Raw genomic sequence first — 20,866 nt, 5'->3', positions numbered from 1 at the left:
GCCTGCTGCACCATTCCTCGACGATTTTTACTGCAGCTTGCATTATCACGCATAATGTATCTGCGTTTTTTCCTGTTAGCAGAATGACTAGATCGTCTGCGTATCCAATTGTGTGGTAGCCAAGATCATTGAGGCGTCGTATCAGGCTGTCAACGACAGTATCCCAGGAGTACAGGAGAGAGAACTCCTCCCTGAGGACATCCCCTGCCTACAACAGCCTCGATCTCAGTGCCACCTACATTAATCAGTACTTCCCTATTCCTCAGCATACCGGCCACCCACCTGCTTAGGGTGGGGTCCACGTTGTGCTCTCGCAGGGCTAATTCTATGCTTTTGAAGGTCGTTTTATCAAACGCTCCTTCAATATCCAAAAACATTCCTAAGGTGAAGAGTTTGTTCTCCATCGCCCACTCTATAAGGTTTACAACTGTGTGTAGAGCGGTATCGGTGGATCTTCCTTGGATGTAGGCATTTTGGTTCGGATATAGAGGTTGCTTGCTCAAAGCAGTCTCCCGAATCTCTTTTTCGTTTAGTCTTTCTAGCGTTTTCAGAAAGTAAAAAACATATTAATTAATTAAGATGCTGCTACATATACTCGTACAATGTGTAAAGCTTCATCCAACCTAAAAATATTTTTTCCTAGCTTAATCAACATTACATGCTTAGCTCATGGTATCAATACAGTGGCTGAGGAAATTATAAATTTATTTCCAATAGGAAACGATTTAGTCAATAACGTTAAAAAAAATTGTTAAATCACTTTTAAGAGTACAATTTTATCGAAATGCATTGCCCAATTTACCATTACCTCCACAACCTGCTATTACTAAATGGGGAACATGGTTATTAAATGCAGTTGTATTTGATGGATCGCTCCATACCACAAAGGTATGCGGTTCAGGTACAGAATACAAGTAAGGATGTTAGATATGATTTTTTTTTCTTTATAGATTATACATATTTGTATTCTATTTTGTTCGTTTTTCGGGAGTCGGGTCAGACACCTTCGGGCCCAGGAAACTGGACATGGTAAGCTTCACCACCGTGTACGTAGAGAACGTAAAATCCCATCGGGTGCTATATCCTGTGAGGCATATTATATGTTATCAGTGAACCCCTAACGTATGGCCTCTCTTGCTCTACGTTGACTACCACCTTCTAGTTGGTTGCAACCGCTTCCAAAAAAAGGAGCTCTGATGAAAGCCGATTAAAGCTTTCAGTTCCTCCTAAGGGGGACGCAAAATTTGGTACTCGGTACTTCTAACAGCTAGTAATAGGACAGGCCTTGGAAACAAGGGATACCAAAAAACCAGGCGGTTACACGGACAGGGGAATACTCTTGTATCCTGTTCCGCCACGAAGTAAATTTGACGGCTCGAAGAAAGCGAAAATCTGGTTACCAGGCCAGCCCAGCCGGTACCCGGGATACGGAGCACTTTGAAATAGTCCGAGACCAGGTGGGACGTGGTCCGGACTCCCACGACTGGTCATTAGACCGATGGATAGCTTAGGCTTTGAAGGTTATGAGTTAGAATAAAACATACACCAACTGACCAAGTACATATAATGTAATAATAAAGTTTTTTTCTCTACATCTATAGGTTTCAACAAATTACCAAAATATTTTTTAGGACAGGGATTAATTGTTATTAAAAATAAAAGTATTGGATAAGTATGCTGAAATATAATTATGATATTAGGTAGGTACTAACTTAAAATTTCTCTCCAACTGGGGTGATAGTTAATTCGTTAATCTGCAACTAAAATTTCAGACAAACAGAACGATAATAATTTACAACGCAATACCTGAACATTTTCAGAAGTGGATAGGACGAAGCCCACAGCTTCCGCAATATCTTCTGCCTGGAGTATTGGCAAACTTTTTACCAAATTTAGACGTTCCTCACAAAACTCGGTATTAAGAGTTGACATCTCGCTTGCGACTAATCCTGGACTGATACTCTAAAAAAAAAGTAAGGAAATATAAGGAATGAAGTAACCAAGTAAACAAGACTTACAGTAATCTTAATTTTAGAATCAATGTCATTCATCTCATGTCTCAGGCTTTCAGTCAAAGCGGTCACTGCATATTTACTCGCCGTATAAACATTCATCCCAGGCATATCCACATATTTGTGACCTGCTACACTGTTGATATGAATAATATGGCCATTGATATCATTGGCAGACATTATCTTAACAGCCTCCCGAGTCGCAATGCACAATCCCAGAACATTGACATCGAAAGTTTGTCTCCAGGCCTCTGAATCCCCATTCCTCAAAAAATTATCTTTAGCCACACCAGCACTGTTGATAAGGATGTAAATATGGCCCAAATTTTCTTCAATCCATTTGAACGCGCTCAAAATGTCTTCTTCTTTACTGATGTCAGTTTTAACAGCATGCAGTTTTCCTGGTTTACCAGAAAGCTGTTTAGCCTTTTCTTCCACGCGTTCAGAGCGACGAGCTAAGCCAGCGACCTGAAGTAGTATGGTCAGTTTGATATAATAAATGGTTGAAAACTAACTATTAATCCTTTGTCTACGAGAAACTCAGCAATGGCTGCTCCTATTCCAGAACTTGCACCTGTCACTACAGCGACTTTCCCAACCCACCGATCTAATGAAAGCACCATTTTTGATTTTTTTATGAAGACACACACTTAGACTGGGTTTTTACTTTCTATACACGAAGCGATTATTTTTTTTGTTGAAATAGATTACCTGGTGAGTAAATGAAAGATACGTAATTATATCAACATGTACATACACATGGAATGAATGAAATGATGTTAGTCATATACATACGTTCTAAAATACTTAACAATATTTGGTTTCAGACGGATGAGTACAAAACGACTGATTATTATTAATTCTGCAATAACCCACTGCAGTGTTTTAATCTAAATACTTAACTCTGTCGCGACCCCTTTCATTGATATGATTAAACGGCAAATAAACAATTCAACAGTTTCTAAGAAAATTGAGAACAAAACCATTAAAAATTAAACTACTTACTTGTGGGCAATGTTTTAAAAAATAGAGATATTAAAATTTAAAAAAGTAGCATAGATCTGCATTCCTAAATTTAATTGACATAACATATACTTAGTCGTTGATATAGAAATATGACACACAATTTAGTGTTTTGCAGTCCGCACAAGTACAGACAATATAAATTACATTTGAAATGCATAATAATCATCGGAAAAACATGTTTCTCAATGTCTCACTACATGCTTAACTTCAATAGTTGATATTTATACTTCAAAAAAATTGGATTATTAGTACGTTCCAATGACAAGAATCTGGTACTAAGATTTTTGAAAACTTAACATGACAGAATATGTGGCGTCTTATATTAATTACTTATTTCATTATTATTGGTGTTGTAAATTTTACACTAAACAAAAATTCATAGGATACTTTACGGGTTTTAGGAACATTTCACCACAGTAGGAAAATTACCACTGTGTAAAGTGCAATTGCTGTACGGAAAAATACATCCACATATGTAGTTAAACACATACAGGGTGACTGCGAAATATATGCAAATATTTTAACCACGGCATCCCCCACGCTAGTAGAGCCGAAATATAGAAAAAAAAATAAAAATCGAATGGGGCAGAACCCCCATGAACCACCCTCGATACGAAGGCACTGAGCCACCTTGTAAACAGAGTTGGAAAAACGTTCGAATAAAAACGACCTAAACACTTTTAGTTTCAATTAAAACTAAAACCGACTTTTTGCTGCTTATCATTCGTTCATTCATTTACTCATTCATCGTTAAAGGTCAGAGTGAAAATTTTTTGGTAATTTTGATTCTGACGGATGTTTGGTCCTTGTCACAACGATTTTACATTGTTTATTGGAACAGAAATAAGAGCAACTTAGAATGCTACTACTACCTTTTTACAAGAAATGTTGAAAATATTGTCCTTGACTAGCAATACAGGCGTCAGAGCGTCGCAAGAGGTTTGTTGATAGGTAAAAAAACACCGCAGTAGCCGCTGCCACTTTTACTTGTTGAAGCTCTTCGATAATTTCTGGACACTGTTGATTTCCACAAACGAATTGTTTCATCCAACCGATACACATTTATCGAAAACCGTCTCTTGAAATTGTACTTGTTGACGACAATGTGGAGTTCCATCGGACAAAAAGTGAGTTACACAACGTGGACAATCACCGTGCACTTTGTCAACATGGTATGGATGGGACCGTGTTATTTTAATGTAGGATGCACTACAAGCTGCCAAAATCCAATTTCTTCTTTCTGTCCCATCACGATCACGATCGTGAGTTTGAGGTTGAAGGTACCATGATCTCGGAGATGCTGTACCACTGATGCAAATGTTCGCGCACACAAATTACCATATCGACACGCTCTGCATTGGAAAACTGGACCATACACCGATTTCAACGACCGCTCGATAATGACTGGCCCTTTTCGTATTTTTCACGTTGCGATTAAAAAAGTGCCCGATAAAGTTACTTTTTTGGTTCTTAATCCGAGTCGCCTGCCCATTCATTGCAGTAATTATGTAGGTCACGAAACATTACCAGCGGCGCGTATAACAATTTACATTTAATTTCAACTAATTTTTTCTAGACACTGCTACCACTTAGGACCGTGAATTTTTGCCAGTGACATAATCATATTGTGAGCTATTCCCTTTTTTTTGCATGTATTTTGCAGTCACCCTGTATTGCGTTAAAAATTACGGCAAATTTTTATTAGAATTAAATGTAGTATTTTATAAATGTGGTGAAAAATGTATATATAATATAGGGAGCTGGTGCACTTAAAATTTGTATCCAACCGGAGTGATGGTTAACTCATTAATCTGCAAAACAAAAATTCAGGACAGCAGTACGATAATTGACAACAATATACCTGAACATTTTCAGCAGTTGATAAGACATATCCCACAGCTTCGGCAATATCTTCTGTCTTTAGTGGTGGCATAGATTTCAATATATTTTCACTGTCCTCACTACACTCGATATCAAAATTTGTCATCTCAGTGGCAACTAATCCAGGGCTGATACTCTATAAAAGAAATATATATATATTACATATTGGTTAAAATAATTCAATTTGAGTTGTCCAGTGATTTCTGAATGAGAATCGAGGAATAATTCTATTTTCACTTTGACATTTCGATTTTCCATGGCCGAATATGAAGTTTAAAGCCTCTTTGCAGTGAATGGGAGCATGCAACAATTTGAAAAAAATACTAGCCGATAGCCCCCCTTTACCTCCACGAATGCATCACTCAATAACAGCTTTAAAATGATCTGGGGAGATATCATAAAATAAAAGCGAATTCTCCATGTTTATTCTCTATGTCCAAACTTACATGCGCCACCCTGTATATAAGATACCAAAAAAAAAAAATAAACACAGCAAAACTTACAGTGGTTTTAATCTTAGAATCAATGACACTTAACTCTTGTCGCAGAGTCTCAGTCAAAGCGGTCACTGCATATTTACTCGCAATATAAACGTTAATTCCTGGAAAAGGCACCACTTTATGACCAAGCACACTATTGATATGGATAATATGCCCATTAATATTATTAGCAGACATTATCTTAATAGCCTCCCTAGTCGCAATGCACAATCCCATAACATTCACATCGAAAGTTTGCTTCCAGTCCGCTGTATCTCCATTCCTCAAAAAATTATCTTTAGCCACACCAGCACTGTTGATAAGAATATAAACGTGGCCCAAATTTTCTTCAGTCCATTTGAACGCATTCAAGATGTCTTCTTCTTTGGTCATGTCAGTTTTAATAGCATGCAGTTTTCCTGGTTTAGCAGAAAGCTGTTTAGCTTTTTCCTCGATGAGTTCGGACCTACGAGCTAGACCAGCGACCTGAAGAAGAGTAATTAATTCGGTGTAATTTGGTGTTTGAGGACTGACTGTTATTCCATTGTCGACGAGGAACTCAGCAATGGCTGCGCCTATTCCAGAACTTGCACCTGTCACTACAGCTACTTTTCCGACCCACCGCTCTAGCGAAAGCACCATTTCAGATGTTTTTCTTAGAGAGGCAGAGTGACGACTACGTCTTTAAGAGTATATAGTATTTTTTTACCTAGTAGCGCACTATAAAACACAAATTTGAAAAATTTTCAATTTATTAAAACTAACATAACATCACTGACATCACCTAACTAGGTTTTGATGTATTCCGTCATTATTTTTAGACGTTTGAAAAGTTGGGTTGTAATGAGGTTTGTAATTTGAAATTGTCACCTAATTGATATTAATTTTTATAGGAAATTATCAGACAAGGAGCTGTGTCCCTCCTGAGATGCTGCTAAAATTTTACGTTCATGGTATCTAAAAGTTAATTTTGGCAGTTTAAGGCGTTCCTTTAAAAACCGTTGCTTCTTTCAATAGAATATACCTAGATTTTGTGATTCCCTACTTTCGTCATGTCCACGTAAAGCAAATTCAAACACTCCACAAAATTTTATGCACATTATATATAATATATGGCGATTTTTGTCGACCCTTGCGTTATGTGCCCGATATCATTAATATAGGTGATGTGTAGTTGTTTCCGAATGTCTGTTTTACCGAGAAGATTATCCACGAATAAGTATTTATCATACGTGTTGGCGCAGAATAAAAATTAAAACCGGCGATAGTGAGTCAATCCTGCCGAGCACTGTCGGAACGGGACCACACTCCAGGTGAATCAGGCGGCTAGGACGTGAGATTCCGATGGCCGCGGTGTAAACAAAACGTCTAAATCAGCCATGATTCGGTCTCTGTTCCCGGCTTTTATCAGCATTTGCGCTGTAATTGAAGTGATCAAAAAATTAATTATTATTTCATTTTGTTAGTGTTGTAAATGTTGTACTAAACAAAAATTCATAGAAAAGAATTTGACGATTTTAGAAACATTTCACCACAGTAGGAAAATTACCACTGCGTAAGTGCACTTGAAGTACGAAAAAATACATCCAAGTACATATGCAGTTAAATACATATTGCGATGATATATGTATATATGTATAATATAGGCAGCTGGTGAACTTAAAATTATTCTCCAACCGGGGTGATGGTTAACTCATTAATCTGCAAAACAAAAATTTCGGACAACAATACGATAATTAACAACACAGTACGAGCACCTGAACATTTTCAGCAGTAGATAAGACATATCCCACAGCTTCCGCAATATCTTCTGCCTTTAGTATTGGCATAGATTTAAATACATTTTTACGTTCGTCACTAAACCCGGTATTAAGAACTGTTATCCCGCTGGTAACTAACCCAGGGCTGATGCTCTACAAAAAAAAAAAAATAATAATAAATAAACAAGAAAACAAAAAAAAGTAAACAAAGCAAAACTTACAGTGGTTTTAATTTTAGAATCAATGGCAGTCAACTCTTGTCGCAGAGTCTCTGTTAAAGCGGTCACTGCATATTTACTCGCAATATAAACGTTAATCCCTGGAAAAGGCACCACTTTATGACCAAGCACACTATTGATATGGACAATATGCCCATTGATGTTATTAGCAGACATTATCTTAATAGCCTCTCGAGTCGCAATGCACAGTCCCATAACATTGACATCGAAAGTTTGCTTCCAATCCGCTGTATCACCATTCCTCAAAAAATTTTCCTTAGATACACCAGCATTATTGATAAGGATATGCACGTGGCCCAAATTTTCCTCAGTCCATTTAAACGCATTCAAAATGTCTTCTTCTTTGGTGATGTCAGCTTTAATAGCGTACAATTTTCCTGGTTTCCCAGAAAGCTGTTTGGCGTTTTCTTCGACGAGTTCGGACCGACGAGCTACACCAGCGACCTGAAGAAGAGTAATTAATTCGTTGTAATTTGGTGTTTGAGGACTGACTGTTATTCCATTGTCGACGAGGAACTCAGCAATAGCTGCGCCTATTCCAGAACTTGCACCTGTCACTACGGCTACTTTTCCGACCCACCGTTCTAGCGAAAGCACCATTTCAGATGTTTTTCTTAAAGAGGCAGAGTGACGACTGCGTCTTTAACAGTATATACTATTTTTTACCTAGTAGCTCACTACAAAGTACAAATTTGAAAAATTTTCAATTTAGTAAAATTAGCATAACATCACTGACATCACCTAACTAGGTTTTGATGTTTGCCGTCATTAGTTTTTGACGTTTGAAAAGTTGCTTTGTAATTTGAAGTTATCAGTTAATTCATATTAATTTTTTTAGGAAATATATCAGACAATGAACTATGTACCGCTCCCGAGATGCCGTTATGGCAGTTAACACTTTTATTTGAATATAATTTCAAAAATCTGGTAATAATGGCCAATTTTCGTTTATCAAGCATTACGTAACCTCAATCTTTATTATTGACCTAGGCAAATAATAACTTCTCTTCCATTATTAACCTTGGTGAAATTTAATTATCATTATTGACTTTGGTGGAGAAAAACGAATTCACAACTCACAGACAAGCATCAGAATGTTGCATTTCTACGCTATTAGTGAAAAAATAGTCTATTATTATTAACCAAGGTTGTGAAGACAATCATTCTAGACCGAGCGCAAATTAGAACCCGAGACGCGCAGCGTCGAGGGCTCTAAAGCGCGATAAATTGAAAACATAAATCTTCAATTTTTTGACTCACAATCTCTTTGAGAGAGATAAACTGGTGTGAATATGTTGGTAAGCGAAGACAAACACATCGTTTGTCAGGCAAGCGCCTTCACCACTAGGCCACTAAAGCTTTGATTTTACTTCGCTTACCCAGCTACTATTCTGCCGCCACAAATGTAATCATGACGCGCTGGATCGCCGGGACTCAGTAGCGAGTGTTAATCACCGAATGTAATCGTCACTTTTTCCATAAATACAATTATCGAAAACGTAATTAGTAAAACGGCTAAGTAAATGAGAACGGGAATTAACAGCAGAGTGCAACGCAGCAACGTTATTCTATTCTCAAATAAACGAAGTACAGCGCGTAACTGCAATGAATTCCCATCCCGTACGAGATGTATTTTTATACAATACTATTGGAGTTTTAACTCCTTTCTTTTCGTATTATAGAGCACGTATACGACGCGCGCCGGAATAGAATGTCGAGTTTAATAATAATTAATTAATTATGATCTTTCTATATAATAAATAAATACAAACAATCACATCTCAGAAAAATTCATAACACTAAATTTTTAAACAACGAAAAACTATTCGATCAACATTTAACTAATTCAAGCAAAATTCAATTATCCGGTGAACTTCCAAGTTCACAGGATGTAACAACATTTTGGTCAAAACTTTGGTCTCAAGAATTTGAATTTAACCAACCTGCCAAATGGATTCCTCATATATCCCGTAAACTATCTACAGTTACACCAATGAATGATCATCAGATAACACTTACCGAATTAATAAATACCATCAATAAGACACACAACTGGAAATCGCCAGGACCAGACAAAATCCATAATTTTTGGATAAAAAAATTAAATTGTGTACATATCCATTTACTACATCACTTAATTCAGTTCCTTCTTGACCCATCCTCCTTTCCAACATTCTTATGTCATGATGTAACATACCTAAAACCTAAAGATAAAGACACAAAACGACACAAAAAATCCATCAAAATACAGACCTATCACATGTTTAACGACAATCTATGAAATATTAACCTCATGCATTACACAAAAAATCTATCAACACTGTTTTAACTATGACATCATTAATAAACAACAGAAAGAATGTATTAAAGGATCCTTTGGTTGCAAAGAGCAATTAATGATAGATTCCATCATGTATGAACAAGCTAGAAAAAAAACCGAAACATATATACTTTTTTATTGATTATAAGAAAGCTTACGATTCTGTCCCTCGTTCCTGGCTATGTAAAATTCTGGAATTATCCTAAATTGATACTAAAATCTGCACTTTTCTCAAATGTTCCATGGAATTTTAGAAGACCACCCTCCAAATAACCTTAAATGAACAAACAATTCAGTCAGATCCAATAATGATCCGAAGAAGAATTTTTCAAGGCGATTCTCTTAGCCCGTTATGGTTCTGTTTAGCAATAAATCTCCTCTCCGATATCCTGAACAGCTGCAATTATGGGTTCAATATAAGAATTAACAAACAAAGAGAAAACAGAATAAATCGCTTGCTGTATATGGATGACATAAAAATATATGCAAGTACACAAAATCAGTTAACAAACTTATTAAATCTGACTGAACAATTTTCCGGTGATATTGGTATGTGTTTTGGTATTGAGAAATGTAAGACCCAAGCAATCAGAAAAGGCGTCCAACACCAAGTACCACATATAACCCAGAATAATGAAATAATAGAAGCCTAAGAACGAAATAATACATACAAATATCTGGGTTTCTGTCAATTCTCCCACATCAATCATACCAAAACGAAAACACAGTTGAAAGATCAATACCTAGCGAGATTAAAATTAATATTGAAGACACAGTTAAATGGAAAAAATTTAATGAAGGCAGTAAATACATTCTGCGTTCCACTGCTAACATATTCTTTTGGAGTCATTAAATGGTCCACAACTGATCTTGAAAATTTAAACATCGCAACAAGGAAAATCTTCACACAGTATAGAAGGCATCATCCAAAATCGTCCATTGAAAGATTTTCATTACCAAGACAGAATGAAGGAAGGGGTTCCCAGAACCTAGAAAACTTATATCAGAGATAAATCTCAGATCTGAAGAAGTATTTCTTGTAACGAGCAGAAAGAAATGAAATGTTTCGCACCATCACAAGAGTAGATTTGAACCACACACCCTTAAATCTGTCGAAAACCGAAGAAATCCACACCTCCCACACAATAGACAAAATAATAAAAACAACAACATGGAAAATTCTACAAAGACTTAGAACAAACTCATGTCAACAAGAAGATGTCATTGATTTGGTTAAAAAAATCAAGTTTGTATGCCGAAACAGAAGGATTTGTGTTTGCTATTCAAGACCAAGTAATCAATACCAAGAATTACAGAAAATACATCACCAAAGATCCGAATATAAGAAACGACTGCTGTCGCCTCTGCAAAGCAAAACCTGAAACGATCCAGCACATAATCTCCTCCTGCAGCATCCTGGCACAAACTGACTACAAAGCTAGACACGACAACGCAGCCAAAATCATTCACAAAGAATTAGCAACAGTTATGAACTTAATCGAAAATACCACACCCTATTACACTTGCATTTCATCTCCGTTCCTTCAAAATAACAAATACAAATTATACTGGGATCGCACAATACTTACAGACTTAAACATTACAGCTAACAGACCAGACATCATACTTATCAAAAAACAGGAACCAAGCCATTCTCATTGACATTGCTATTCCTAACACAAACAACATTATTCAAACATACCACACCAAGATTTCAAAATATCTACAATTATCGATAGAAATTAAATCCATGTTGAATCTTAAAAAAATTTCAGTTCTACCCTTAGTTATCTCTAATGTTGGTGTAGTCCCAAATAGCTTAGTTGAGAATTTAAAGTCTTTGCATTTGGATGATTCAATAATTGTCAAAATTCAAAAAGCTGTTTTGTTAGGAACATGTCATATTTTTCGTAAGTTTCTCGAACAGTTTGATCATGTCAGTCAGATTAGATTAGCACCAGTAGGTCAGAGTAGTGTAGGTCACTTACCAAGTGATGCGCGGATAAATGATCGGTAGTTACGCTAGACTTTTGGGGATGGGGTGAGATTAGAGAATAATAGCAGACTAATTTTTATGCTGTAATTCTAGAATCTCGAAAGTTGTTTTGTTAATCTAATTAATGCATGGTCTTAATACCCGTAATGATAGAAATCTTGCCTGAATGGCGGTCATTTCCGGGTCAGTGGTGGGTCTTAATAATAAAAAAAAGTATATTTTATAATAAATAACAATTGACAATATTTGGATATTTACATTAATTATTTTGGGTTTTTATTATTTTTTAAGAGAGAATTAACGACTTCCCCGCGTGCACGTGTTTAATTTATACAAATTGACAACGCAGAGTTAAAACTCCATCTGTGCGTCCCTGGGTCGAGGCACTCTTTTTTTTGGAAACATTGTTTCGTTGTCATATGGCTAACTAACATAAGATAGCATGATGATGCCTTTTAGTTGTTGTAGAATTTTATTTAAGCCTCCAATAAAACTGGTGCATTATACCCACAACTGTAGAAAAAATGTTGTATGCAACACGTGCAGAATAAACTTTCTAGAGTTTCTTTTATAGTTTGAAATTGTTTTCTGTTTGGTCTTAGATTGATTTCTAACCTGAGAAGCAGATACGATAGAAGGCTTAATTACGCAGATAATAATTAGCTTCCTTGGAGTGCATGTTTGTTAGAAGGAATTATTTAAAGCGAAAATTTGTAGAGTTTTCATAGAAAATTTAGCTACTAAATTTAGCCCTTCGTACCTGTTTCACTTCACTGTTTCAACTTCTCAGAAGTGCTAGGAAAGACATATGATTATGTAAATTAGGTTGCCCCCTTATGTCAAAATGACAGAAAAAGGTTAGAAAGATCTAGGGGCTAATTTAGAGTTTTTTTCTGTCAAAGAAATTGGGTGGACGAAATTCACTGTCCCCGACCCTATTTTATAATGAAATCTACTTTTTCATATTCTAGCTCACGTTCAAGAAGTAAAAGTGTCTAAAAGCTTACATATACATTTTTACTAAAAATTATGTCCTAGGGTGTACATTGTTAGTAAGATTTTCGAAAACTTAACATGACAGAATATGTGTGGAAAATCAAATTTTGATTTTTGTTGCGCTGTAATTGAAGTGATGAACAAATTAATTATTTCATTATTGTTAGTGCTATAAATATTGTACTAAAAAAAAATTACAAGCAATAGTTTTACGATTTTAGAAACATTTCACCACAGTATGGCACTACGTAAGTGCAATACATCCAAGTACATATGTAGTTAAATACATATTGGGGTGATATATGTATATATGTATAATATAGGCAGCTGGTGAACTTAAAATTATTCTCCAAGCGGGGTGATGGTTAACTCATTAATCTGCAAAACAAAAATTTCGGACAACAATACGATAATTAACAACATAGTACGAGCACCTGAACATTTTCAGCAGTAGATAAGACATATCCCACAGCTTCCGCGATATCTTCTGCCTTTAGTATTGGCATAGATTTAAATATATTTTTACGTTCTTCACTAAACCCGGTATTAAGAACTGTTATCTCGCTGGTAACTAATCCAGGGCTGATGCTCTACAAAAATAATAAATAAATAAATAAATAAACAAGAAAACAAAAAAAATAAACAAAGCAAAACTTACAGTGGTTTTAATTTTAGAATCAATGGCACTCAATTCTTGCCGCAGAGTCTCTGTTAAAGCGGTCACTGCATATTTACTCGCAATATAAACGTTAATTCCTGGAAAAGGCACCACTTTATGACCAAGCACACTATTGATATGGATAATATGCCCATTGATGTTATTAGCAGACATTATTTTAATAGCCTCTCGAGTCGCAATGCACAGTCCCATAACATTAACATCGAAAGTTTGCTTCCAATCCGCTGTATCACCATTCCTCAAAAAATTTTCCTTAGCCACACCAGCATTGTTGATAAGGATATGCACATGGCCCAAATTTTCCTCAATCCATTTAAAAGCATTCAGAATGTCTTCTTCTTTGCTGATGTCAGCTTTAATAGCATACAGTTTTCCTGGTTTCCCAGAAAGCTGTTTGGCGTTTTCTTCGACGAGTTCGGACCGACGAGCTAGACCAGCGACCTGAAGAAGAGTAATTACTTCGTTGTAATTTGGTGTTTGAGGACTGACTGTTATTCCATTGTCGACGAGGAACTCAGCAATGGCTGCGCCTATTCCAGAACTTGCACCTGTCACTACGGCTATTTTTCCGACCCACCGATCTAGCGAAAGCACCATATTTGATGTTTTTCTGAAAGAGGCAGAGTAATGACTGGTTGTTTAAACTAAATTATTGAACAATATAGCACGGCCTTGGTATTGATTTACTAGTTGTTTAGTTTCTAAATAAAATCCTATTGTTAGAACTTGGCAATTTATACGGCTCCTTTGGAAGGAAGTAGTAACATTAGTTGTTTTGAATGGCTGTTTTCTTGTTGGAATAGATTTCGTGGTGGGTAACACTAACAAGAGACAATGATTTTACTTTTTATGGATATTTAATTTTTGTTTATACATTGTATGTGACGGGTAAACAACACAAGGTCACGAAGGAGTATGTATTGTTAGACGATTCTTGACCAGACAACGAATTTGGCCTAAATTATCAACAAATGTTCATTTTCATTTATCAATGACGGTCAAACAGCTGCAGCCAACTGCAATCTACAGATTCACAAGACAGTCTATTAAATTTTGGTAGTACATTAACACTGCATTATTAGAAATAACATAAACTAGACGTATTTATTCATGCTATACAAAATATTGATGATTACCTCGACGTTGCACATTTATTAGTATCGAAAAATGTGGGTCTCCCGTTTGTGTCTCTCCTTCATTTTATTATTGCCGTCCAGACAAATTACAATGCACCGTTTCTTTTTATTTTCCTTGCATAAAATAAGGAAGTATTGTAATAGAGCCCATTGAGCGGCCCACTATTTTTATGTTTTCTCGACGTTTCATGACCCTTAGAATATCAAAACGAAGGTTTCTGCTTTCCGTCTGTCTGTCTGTCGCCTGTCGTCTGTTGTCAAATTTTGAAGGTATATTAGGAATATCGTGTAGATGGTAAGACGCTAACCAACATTTGTTAGATCATCCCCACCAAATTTTACATTAGTGAATGTTATTTAAATTGTATACAGTAACATACTCCTCCATTTGTAGTTCATGAATCAGCTTTGGGTTTTTACCCTAGGCATCCAGATTTTTGTAAAAAAAAAATATAATAATTTGACTTTGAAATTTCAAAACCGAATGCCCTGAAACCTTGACAACGTTTTGAACTTGTCGGAAACATGGTAAACGGTCAATTAAAATTTATCCATTTACGCCCGCCATAAAAACAGATGATCTTATTTTATAAAATAACAAATTCCTACATCTGTGATTTTGAGTTATTATATTACGTATTTGTAACGATGTTTCGCAATTTTACTTTGAAACTGTAAAACCAAATGCTCTGAAATCTTGTAAACTTTTACGGTTATCATAAGTATAGTAAATATTGTAAAAATTGATCCGTTTATCCACTCCCAAAGAAACTTGACGTGATCTCTAAAATTTTACCGAATAAATGTAAAATATGCACAGTTTTAAGATTCCTTACTTGTGTTTATCAATACATTATTTTTTTTTTTGAAATACTTATCCAAGGTGACTCAAAAATTTAATGAATGAGGTAACATGTTTTATTACCCATCCAATCTTTCTGAAAATTTGAGGATACAGGACTGTAATTAATAGTATTGCACTGCCTGCCAATTAACAGTCGAGTTAGTTAAAATACTTTTATGGTGATCGTCATTTTATTAAATTACTGAAAATTCAAAATATGAGTTATGCAACTAAACATGGAAGTGAAAATTGTTATTAATAAACATTATTAGTTTATTAAATTCGGATATGTCCAGATCATGATGGATGCTTAAAGTGGACCGAAGCATAGAATACTTCGCTAACAAACTTGTTATTAAGCCTTTTGGAAAATTTTGGAGAGGTATGCAAATAATACATATTCCGAATAGCTTATACCTCTGATTTCTGGCACAACGTGCAGCAAACTAATCACAGTTTTCTTGCTAAATCACTGTGCTTTTTTCTGGAAGTAAATTTAGTGAAGCTATATTGGCTTCCTTTTCTAATTCCGGCGACGTTAAATAATCCATTTCTAAACAATTCTCCATTTTGAATCTTGATTCAGGAAATTTTTGACCTTTTGAACTATGACGTTTCAGGTAAAGAGGTATATATCTGGTTGCCCAAAATCATGCAATAATAGCCCTTATTAATAAACCATTTTCGTACATAAATCATGCATTGCTAATTTTGATAAGGCTTCAGGTAACTTGAGAGCTCCAAGTTCAAAATAAATTGTATTCGTAGATATGTTTTTTTGTCTGACTCAAATATTGTTACACAATGTTGATTTTTTTCCAAAAATCTGGATGCTAAGGGTAAAAACTCAACACGGATACATAAAGCACACATGCAAGAATGTTATTTATAAAAGTATGTCATCATTTTTTAGGAGAACATAAACGAAAAAATTTTGATTAACAATTTACCATGCCTACAATATTTTTTTTTTTATTTTTTTATTTTACTTCAAAACAGTGCCCACCGGGCTTAGGTCCCCATAACAGGACAAGGTAATCATACATACACAAAAGTACAATATTACAAAACAAAAATTGACTAAGTATAACATAATACATCCCTATGTTAAGGCCGAAATTGTCTTTTTATATCTTTTGAGGTAGAATTAAAAATGTCGATATTATCTTGGATACTGGTCCAGTTGGTGAGCATGAAGATGAGAAGTGAGTTGAACATAATATTTATCCTAGTAGTCTTGATGTAAAAAGTATCGTTGCTTCGGATGTTGTACACAGGAATCTTGAAATTTAACAGTGATGTAGAATATAAACGCATTCTTATCGCCCATGTATGAGATTAAAAAGAAATAGGATGGAGTGCTCAATTTCTAGTAATTAGAGAATTTAAACTAAATTTGCTCAGTAACAATTCTTGCGGATAGCTTCATGGGGGTAAACCTTTTCAGATAAATACGAAGCTATTTTAAGAAACCTGCGCTGGACCCTCTCTAATTCTGATATGTAAATGTTATACAAAGGTGACCACACCAGGGATGCATACTCAAGATGTGATCAGACATATGTAGTATACACTAATTTTAAAGTGTCGACATCATTAAAATGGCGGCCGTTTCGTAGTATGAACCCTAAAGATTTAAAAGCAGAGCTGATGGAATCGATATGATATTTAAAACTGAGTTTTGGATCATAGATAACTCCAAGATCACGCATGACATTGGGTCTCACAAGCTGAATGCCGTTAAGTTCATAAACATAAATGAATGGCATTAATTTATGTGTGAATGACATTACAAGACATTTTTCTTTAACAGTTTTACAATTTCAAACTTAAATTGTAAAATGTTACACACTTTTGATTTTGTCCGCAGACATCTGGATGTTTAGGGTGAAAACTCGACACGGATTCATGAACCACACATGCAGGAGTATGCAATCCTCTAAAATTAAATTGTAACAACGCGGCCGAAAAGGCTATTCTTCTGAAAGGCTTGGAAGGGAGTAGAGATGCCGAAGTGCCATAGCCGCTTTTTTTTGAAGTGGGTAGTTTTTAGAAAAGTGCAGAGCCCTGAAAGAATCGACCACCGTAAGTACCGTTATTGGTTTTTCTGTGTGTGTGCGTACCGTTGTTAAATCGCCGTCCCCAAGCGAAAAAAATCCTAGCACCGTCACCGTTGTTGTCGTCACCGTCAAAACTTGAGCACGCGTCGTGTTCCCTCCCGGATCGCCGTATGCTTCCCACACGATTTCCTGTTTCAGGGTCGCTGCCCCCAGGTTCAGGAGGAGCCTGTCCTGAAGGAAGTCGCCATCCAGGAGGAACGACCGTGCCGGACGTTTTAATCGTTTTGTTTATTTTGATAGGCTGGCTTGTAGTTTAATTATTTAAGACTTAGCCGTAAGATTTATTCTTTTAGATTTGGTGGTAGGGAATAAACCCTATTTATTGTAAAATATTTCTTTCCGTTTTATTTTATTTTCTTGTTTTCGCGGGCGCTCACCACCAAAAGATCCGTGTCTACGACTTGAGGCGCAACTCCGGTGCTCCCTCCCCCGGAGAGAGAGTTGGCCCCCTAGCGACCGCCGCTCCTGAGCGAAGGCGCCACCCCTGGCGGCGTGAAGGTGTCCGCATAAGCCTAGGTCGGCCAGACGTGTTTCAATTTCAGCGGCACTAGTCGGCCCAAGGCTTGGCACCGAGGCAAGCCGCCCCCATCGGAATTTCGTCGCAAAATATATAATACCAAAAAAAGGGACAAATTAGTACTTTATTATTATTTTTTTTAAACAGTCCAATTTTGACATTAAACTGTTTTTTTTTTATTTTTTTTTTTTTGTAAAAATCTCAAAGTCCGCGGTTTCTATATGAATCCGTTGCAATCATGATCAAAATCTTTAGAAATCCACAACTTTGTGAAAAATAACCTTAAAAATGGGGTGAAATGTTAAACAAATGCATTGAAAAAACTTCACGAAAAAAATTGACTTTTTCATTTTATTAAAAAAGCAATAAAAAACTTCAACGTCAAAACTGGACTGTTTGTTTTAAAACATGATAAAGTACCATAAATAGATGAAAGAACAGGTAAGAAAACCTTAAATAGATGAAAAAAAAAAACTGGGGTGAAACGTATCATTTTACTTTCTACTGATTTCTGTATAGAAATTTCATCTACAACGTCCAATAATCCAATCCTCAAACCCGAGTCGTTCAGATGAGAATTGAATTTGAAATAATAAACAATGCTTTTGGAATCACCAAAAATTATATTGGATAAATATGTATAAATGAAATCGGCAAAATTGTAAAATTGTCATTACTGTTCTAGAGGGGCATAAACGAAAAAAAATTAATTAACGATTTACCATGCTTTTGATAACCTTAAAACGTTTGCAAACTTTCAGAGCATTCGGTTTTACAGTTTCAAAGTTAAATTGTTGCAGTACTGATTTTTTTCTCTAAAAATCTGGATGTCTAAAATAAAAATTCAACAAAGGCTTATAAATCACACGTGCAGGAGTATCTTATTTTTTTTAATTTAAATAATACTTACTACTGTAAATTTGGACATGACGCCAACAAATTGTTGCTAGGGATTATTAGCCAAATTTTGATCATCTACACGATATTCGTAAAACACGTTTATAATTTGACAACTGGTTCAGTAGTTTCGGAGATGATCTGTCTAATAGAATCGGAACAGACGGTAGACAGACAGACAGAAACGGGTGACCTATTGTTTCGTACTGAGTTTACGCTCTGAAAATAAAAAAATGCTCTTATTTAATACATATTTACATATATCGTTTCTTATGGGTCTGTTATCTTTTTAGGAGTATTATTGTATTTGTAATTGTATAAGTGGAACCTGCATATGCGGAAAATGTAAATAATTGTATAAAAAAAGATTTAGACTGTTTCGGGGCCCGCCGGGAAATTTCCCGGTGTCCAGGCGGCACAATCCGGCACTGACTTACGGTAGAAATATTACCACTGTACAAGTGTAACTACTACAGCAAAACTTCATCTTTTGTCACCGTAACCGATAATCATCAATATTTAATTATCCTAGCAACCCTGTATAGTTAAACACACATTGCGTTAAGCATTATAGCAAATTTTTATTAGAAATAAAAGTAATGTTTTATAAATGTGACGATGTATGTATATATAATATAGGGAGCTGGTGAAATTAAATTTTTTCTCCAACAGGGGTGATAGTCAACTCATTAATCTGCAAAACAAAAATTTCAGACAACAGTAGGATAATTGACAACACAATACCTGAACATTTTCAGCAGTCGATAAGACGTATCCCACAGCTTCCGCAATATCTTCAGCCTTTAGTATTGGCATAGATTTTAATACATTCTTACGATCCTCACTAAACTCGGTATTAAGAATTGTCATCTCGCTAGTAACTAATCCAGGGCTGATACTCTACAAAACAATTTAAGTAAACAAAAAAAAAAACAAAGCAAAACTTACAGTGGTTTTAATTTTAGAATCAATGGCATTCAACTCTTGCCGCAGAGTCTCAGTCAAAGCGGTCACTGCATATTTACTCGCAATATAAACGTTAATCCCTGGAAAAGGCACCACTTTATGACCAACCACACTATTGATATGAATAATGTGCCCATTGATGTTATTAGCAGACATTATCTTAATAGCTTCCCGAGTCGCAATGCACAATCCCATAACATTCACATCGAAAGTTTGCTTCCAATCCGCTGTCTCTCCATTCCTCAAAAAATTTTCTTTAGCCACACCAGCATTGTTGATAAGGATATGCACATGGCCCAAATTTTCCTCAATCCATTTAAACGCATTCAAGATGTCTTCTTCTTTGGTGATGTCAGCTTTAATCGCATGCAGTTTTCCTGGTTTACCAGAAAGCTGTTTAGCCTTTTCCTCGACGAGTTCGGACCGACGAGCTAACCCAGCGACCTGAAGAAGAGTAATTAATTCGTTGCAATTTGGTGGTTGGGGACTTGACTATTATTCCGTTGTCGACGAGGAACTCAACAATAGCTGCGCCTATTCCAGAACTTGCACCTGTCACTACGGCTACTTTTCCGACCCACCGATCTAGCGACAGCACCATTTTTGATGTTTTTGTGAAAGAGGCAGAGTAACGACTGGGTGTTTAAACTAAATTACCGAATAATGTGGCACGGCCTTGGTAGTGCTTTACTAGTTGTCCGATTTCTAAATAAAATCCTATTATTAGAACTTGGCAATTTACGTTCACACTATACGGTTCGCTTGGAAGTGGTAACATTAGTTTTGAATGATTGTTTTCTTGTTGGAATAGATTACATGATGAGTAAGGAAAGATAATAATTTTATGCAGGTATGTATGTAATCCGTAAAGAAATTATAGGTCACGTATGAGTATGTGTGTATGCAACATACATATAAGTGTTATAGAGTCTTTCAGGGTTTTTTTGAATAGAATACTCAATTCGGAAACGGAGACGAGGTATTATTTCTTTTTCAGC

General features: G+C 35.8%; 5 protein-coding genes across 6 annotated transcripts; all 5 read right to left on the bottom strand.

The window, feature by feature from the left end:
* Positions 1–1,547: 1,547 nt before the first annotated feature.
* Positions 1,548–2,913, bottom strand: LOC135142051 (farnesol dehydrogenase-like). Of its 2 annotated transcripts, none has more exons than XM_064073704.1 (5): positions 2,808–2,913; positions 2,528–2,723; positions 2,019–2,480; positions 1,807–1,962; positions 1,548–1,754 (listed from the first exon to the last, which is right to left on the bottom strand). In XM_064073704.1, exons 2-5 carry the CDS (start codon positions 2,633–2,635, stop codon positions 1,713–1,715), a joined length of 768 nt encoding a protein of 255 aa, XP_063929774.1. In that variant the 5' UTR covers positions 2,636–2,723; positions 2,808–2,913; the 3' UTR covers positions 1,548–1,712. The 2 variants fall into 2 exon arrangements, with proteins under 2 accessions (XP_063929774.1, XP_063929775.1); XM_064073705.1 differs by having other exon boundaries at positions 2,825–2,843.
* Positions 2,914–4,723: 1,810 nt separating this feature from the next.
* Positions 4,724–6,231, bottom strand: LOC135142056 (farnesol dehydrogenase-like). Its single transcript, XM_064073710.1, has 5 exons — positions 6,183–6,231; positions 5,933–6,118; positions 5,423–5,884; positions 4,900–5,055; positions 4,724–4,849 (listed from the first exon to the last, which is right to left on the bottom strand). The coding sequence occupies exons 2-5, from the start codon at positions 6,038–6,040 to the stop codon at positions 4,808–4,810; spliced, it is 768 nt and encodes a 255-aa protein (XP_063929780.1). The 5' UTR covers positions 6,041–6,118; positions 6,183–6,231; the 3' UTR covers positions 4,724–4,807.
* A 782-nt stretch (positions 6,232–7,013) lies between these two features.
* LOC135142057 (farnesol dehydrogenase-like) lies at positions 7,014–8,171 on the bottom strand. The gene is made up of 5 exons (XM_064073711.1): positions 8,134–8,171; positions 7,890–8,074; positions 7,380–7,841; positions 7,156–7,311; positions 7,014–7,099 (listed from the first exon to the last, which is right to left on the bottom strand). The coding sequence occupies exons 2-5, from the start codon at positions 7,995–7,997 to the stop codon at positions 7,064–7,066; spliced, it is 762 nt and encodes a 253-aa protein (XP_063929781.1). The 5' UTR covers positions 7,998–8,074; positions 8,134–8,171; the 3' UTR covers positions 7,014–7,063.
* A 4,443-nt stretch (positions 8,172–12,614) lies between these two features.
* On the bottom strand, positions 12,615–14,063 carry LOC135142275 (farnesol dehydrogenase-like). The gene is made up of 4 exons (XM_064073960.1): positions 13,878–14,063; positions 13,368–13,829; positions 13,144–13,299; positions 12,615–13,087 (listed from the first exon to the last, which is right to left on the bottom strand). The coding sequence occupies exons 1-4, from the start codon at positions 13,983–13,985 to the stop codon at positions 13,052–13,054; spliced, it is 762 nt and encodes a 253-aa protein (XP_063930030.1). The 5' UTR covers positions 13,986–14,063; the 3' UTR covers positions 12,615–13,051.
* Positions 14,064–19,458: 5,395 nt separating this feature from the next.
* Positions 19,459–20,600, bottom strand: LOC135142204 (farnesol dehydrogenase-like). Its single transcript, XM_064073878.1, has 4 exons — positions 20,362–20,600; positions 19,851–20,312; positions 19,647–19,802; positions 19,459–19,596 (listed from the first exon to the last, which is right to left on the bottom strand). The coding sequence occupies exons 1-4, from the start codon at positions 20,467–20,469 to the stop codon at positions 19,555–19,557; spliced, it is 768 nt and encodes a 255-aa protein (XP_063929948.1). The 5' UTR covers positions 20,470–20,600; the 3' UTR covers positions 19,459–19,554.
* Positions 20,601–20,866: the final 266 nt, after the last annotated feature.

The sequence above is a fragment of the Zophobas morio genome, unplaced genomic scaffold (genome assembly GCF_036711695.1).
Source record: "Zophobas morio isolate AGI-343-1 ecotype UQ-CSIRO unplaced genomic scaffold, CSIRO_AGI_Zmor_V1 ptg000046l, whole genome shotgun sequence".
In the NCBI taxonomy this organism is placed as follows: Eukaryota; Metazoa; Arthropoda; class Insecta; order Coleoptera; family Tenebrionidae; genus Zophobas; species Zophobas morio.
Note: the sequence above shows the minus strand (reverse complement) of the source record. Positions and strands in the feature narration are given on the sequence as shown.

What these genes read in the sequence shown, in the direction of transcription:
- LOC135142204 (XM_064073878.1), bottom strand. Translation starts at nt 20,469, where the DNA reads ATGGTGCTGTCGCTAGATCGGTGGGTCGGAAAAGTAGCCGTAGTGACA. An exon ending in TCGTCGACAACGGAATAATA is followed by an intron (nt 20,313 to 20,361) that starts GTCAAGTCCCCA and finishes ACTCTTCTTCAG; the next exon opens with GTCGCTGGGTTAGCTCGTCG. An exon ending in ATTCTAAAATTAAAACCACT is followed by an intron (nt 19,803 to 19,850) that starts GTAAGTTTTGCT and finishes ATTGTTTTGTAG; the next exon opens with AGTATCAGCCCTGGATTAGT.
- LOC135142056 (XM_064073710.1), bottom strand. Translation starts at nt 6,040, where the DNA reads ATGGTGCTTTCGCTAGAGCGGTGGGTCGGAAAAGTAGCTGTAGTGACA. An exon ending in TCGTCGACAATGGAATAACA is followed by an intron (nt 5,885 to 5,932) that starts GTCAGTCCTCAA and finishes ACTCTTCTTCAG; the next exon opens with GTCGCTGGTCTAGCTCGTAG. An exon ending in CAACTGCTGAAAATGTTCAG is followed by an intron (nt 4,850 to 4,899) that starts GTATATTGTTGT and finishes TTTGTTTTGCAG; the next exon opens with ATTAATGAGTTAACCATCAC.
- LOC135142275 (XM_064073960.1), bottom strand. Translation starts at nt 13,985, where the DNA reads ATGGTGCTTTCGCTAGATCGGTGGGTCGGAAAAATAGCCGTAGTGACA. An exon ending in ATTCTAAAATTAAAACCACT is followed by an intron (nt 13,300 to 13,367) that starts GTAAGTTTTGCT and finishes TTATTTTTGTAG; the next exon opens with AGCATCAGCCCTGGATTAGT. An exon ending in CTACTGCTGAAAATGTTCAG is followed by an intron (nt 13,088 to 13,143) that starts GTGCTCGTACTA and finishes TTTGTTTTGCAG; the next exon opens with ATTAATGAGTTAACCATCAC.
- LOC135142051 (XM_064073704.1), bottom strand. Translation starts at nt 2,635, where the DNA reads ATGGTGCTTTCATTAGATCGGTGGGTTGGGAAAGTCGCTGTAGTGACA. An exon ending in ATTCTAAAATTAAGATTACT is followed by an intron (nt 1,963 to 2,018) that starts GTAAGTCTTGTT and finishes CTTTTTTTTTAG; the next exon opens with AGTATCAGTCCAGGATTAGT. An exon ending in CCACTTCTGAAAATGTTCAG is followed by an intron (nt 1,755 to 1,806) that starts GTATTGCGTTGT and finishes TTTTAGTTGCAG; the next exon opens with ATTAACGAATTAACTATCAC.
- LOC135142057 (XM_064073711.1), bottom strand. Translation starts at nt 7,997, where the DNA reads ATGGTGCTTTCGCTAGAACGGTGGGTCGGAAAAGTAGCCGTAGTGACA. An exon ending in TCGTCGACAATGGAATAACA is followed by an intron (nt 7,842 to 7,889) that starts GTCAGTCCTCAA and finishes ACTCTTCTTCAG; the next exon opens with GTCGCTGGTGTAGCTCGTCG. An exon ending in CTACTGCTGAAAATGTTCAG is followed by an intron (nt 7,100 to 7,155) that starts GTGCTCGTACTG and finishes TTTGTTTTGCAG; the next exon opens with ATTAATGAGTTAACCATCAC.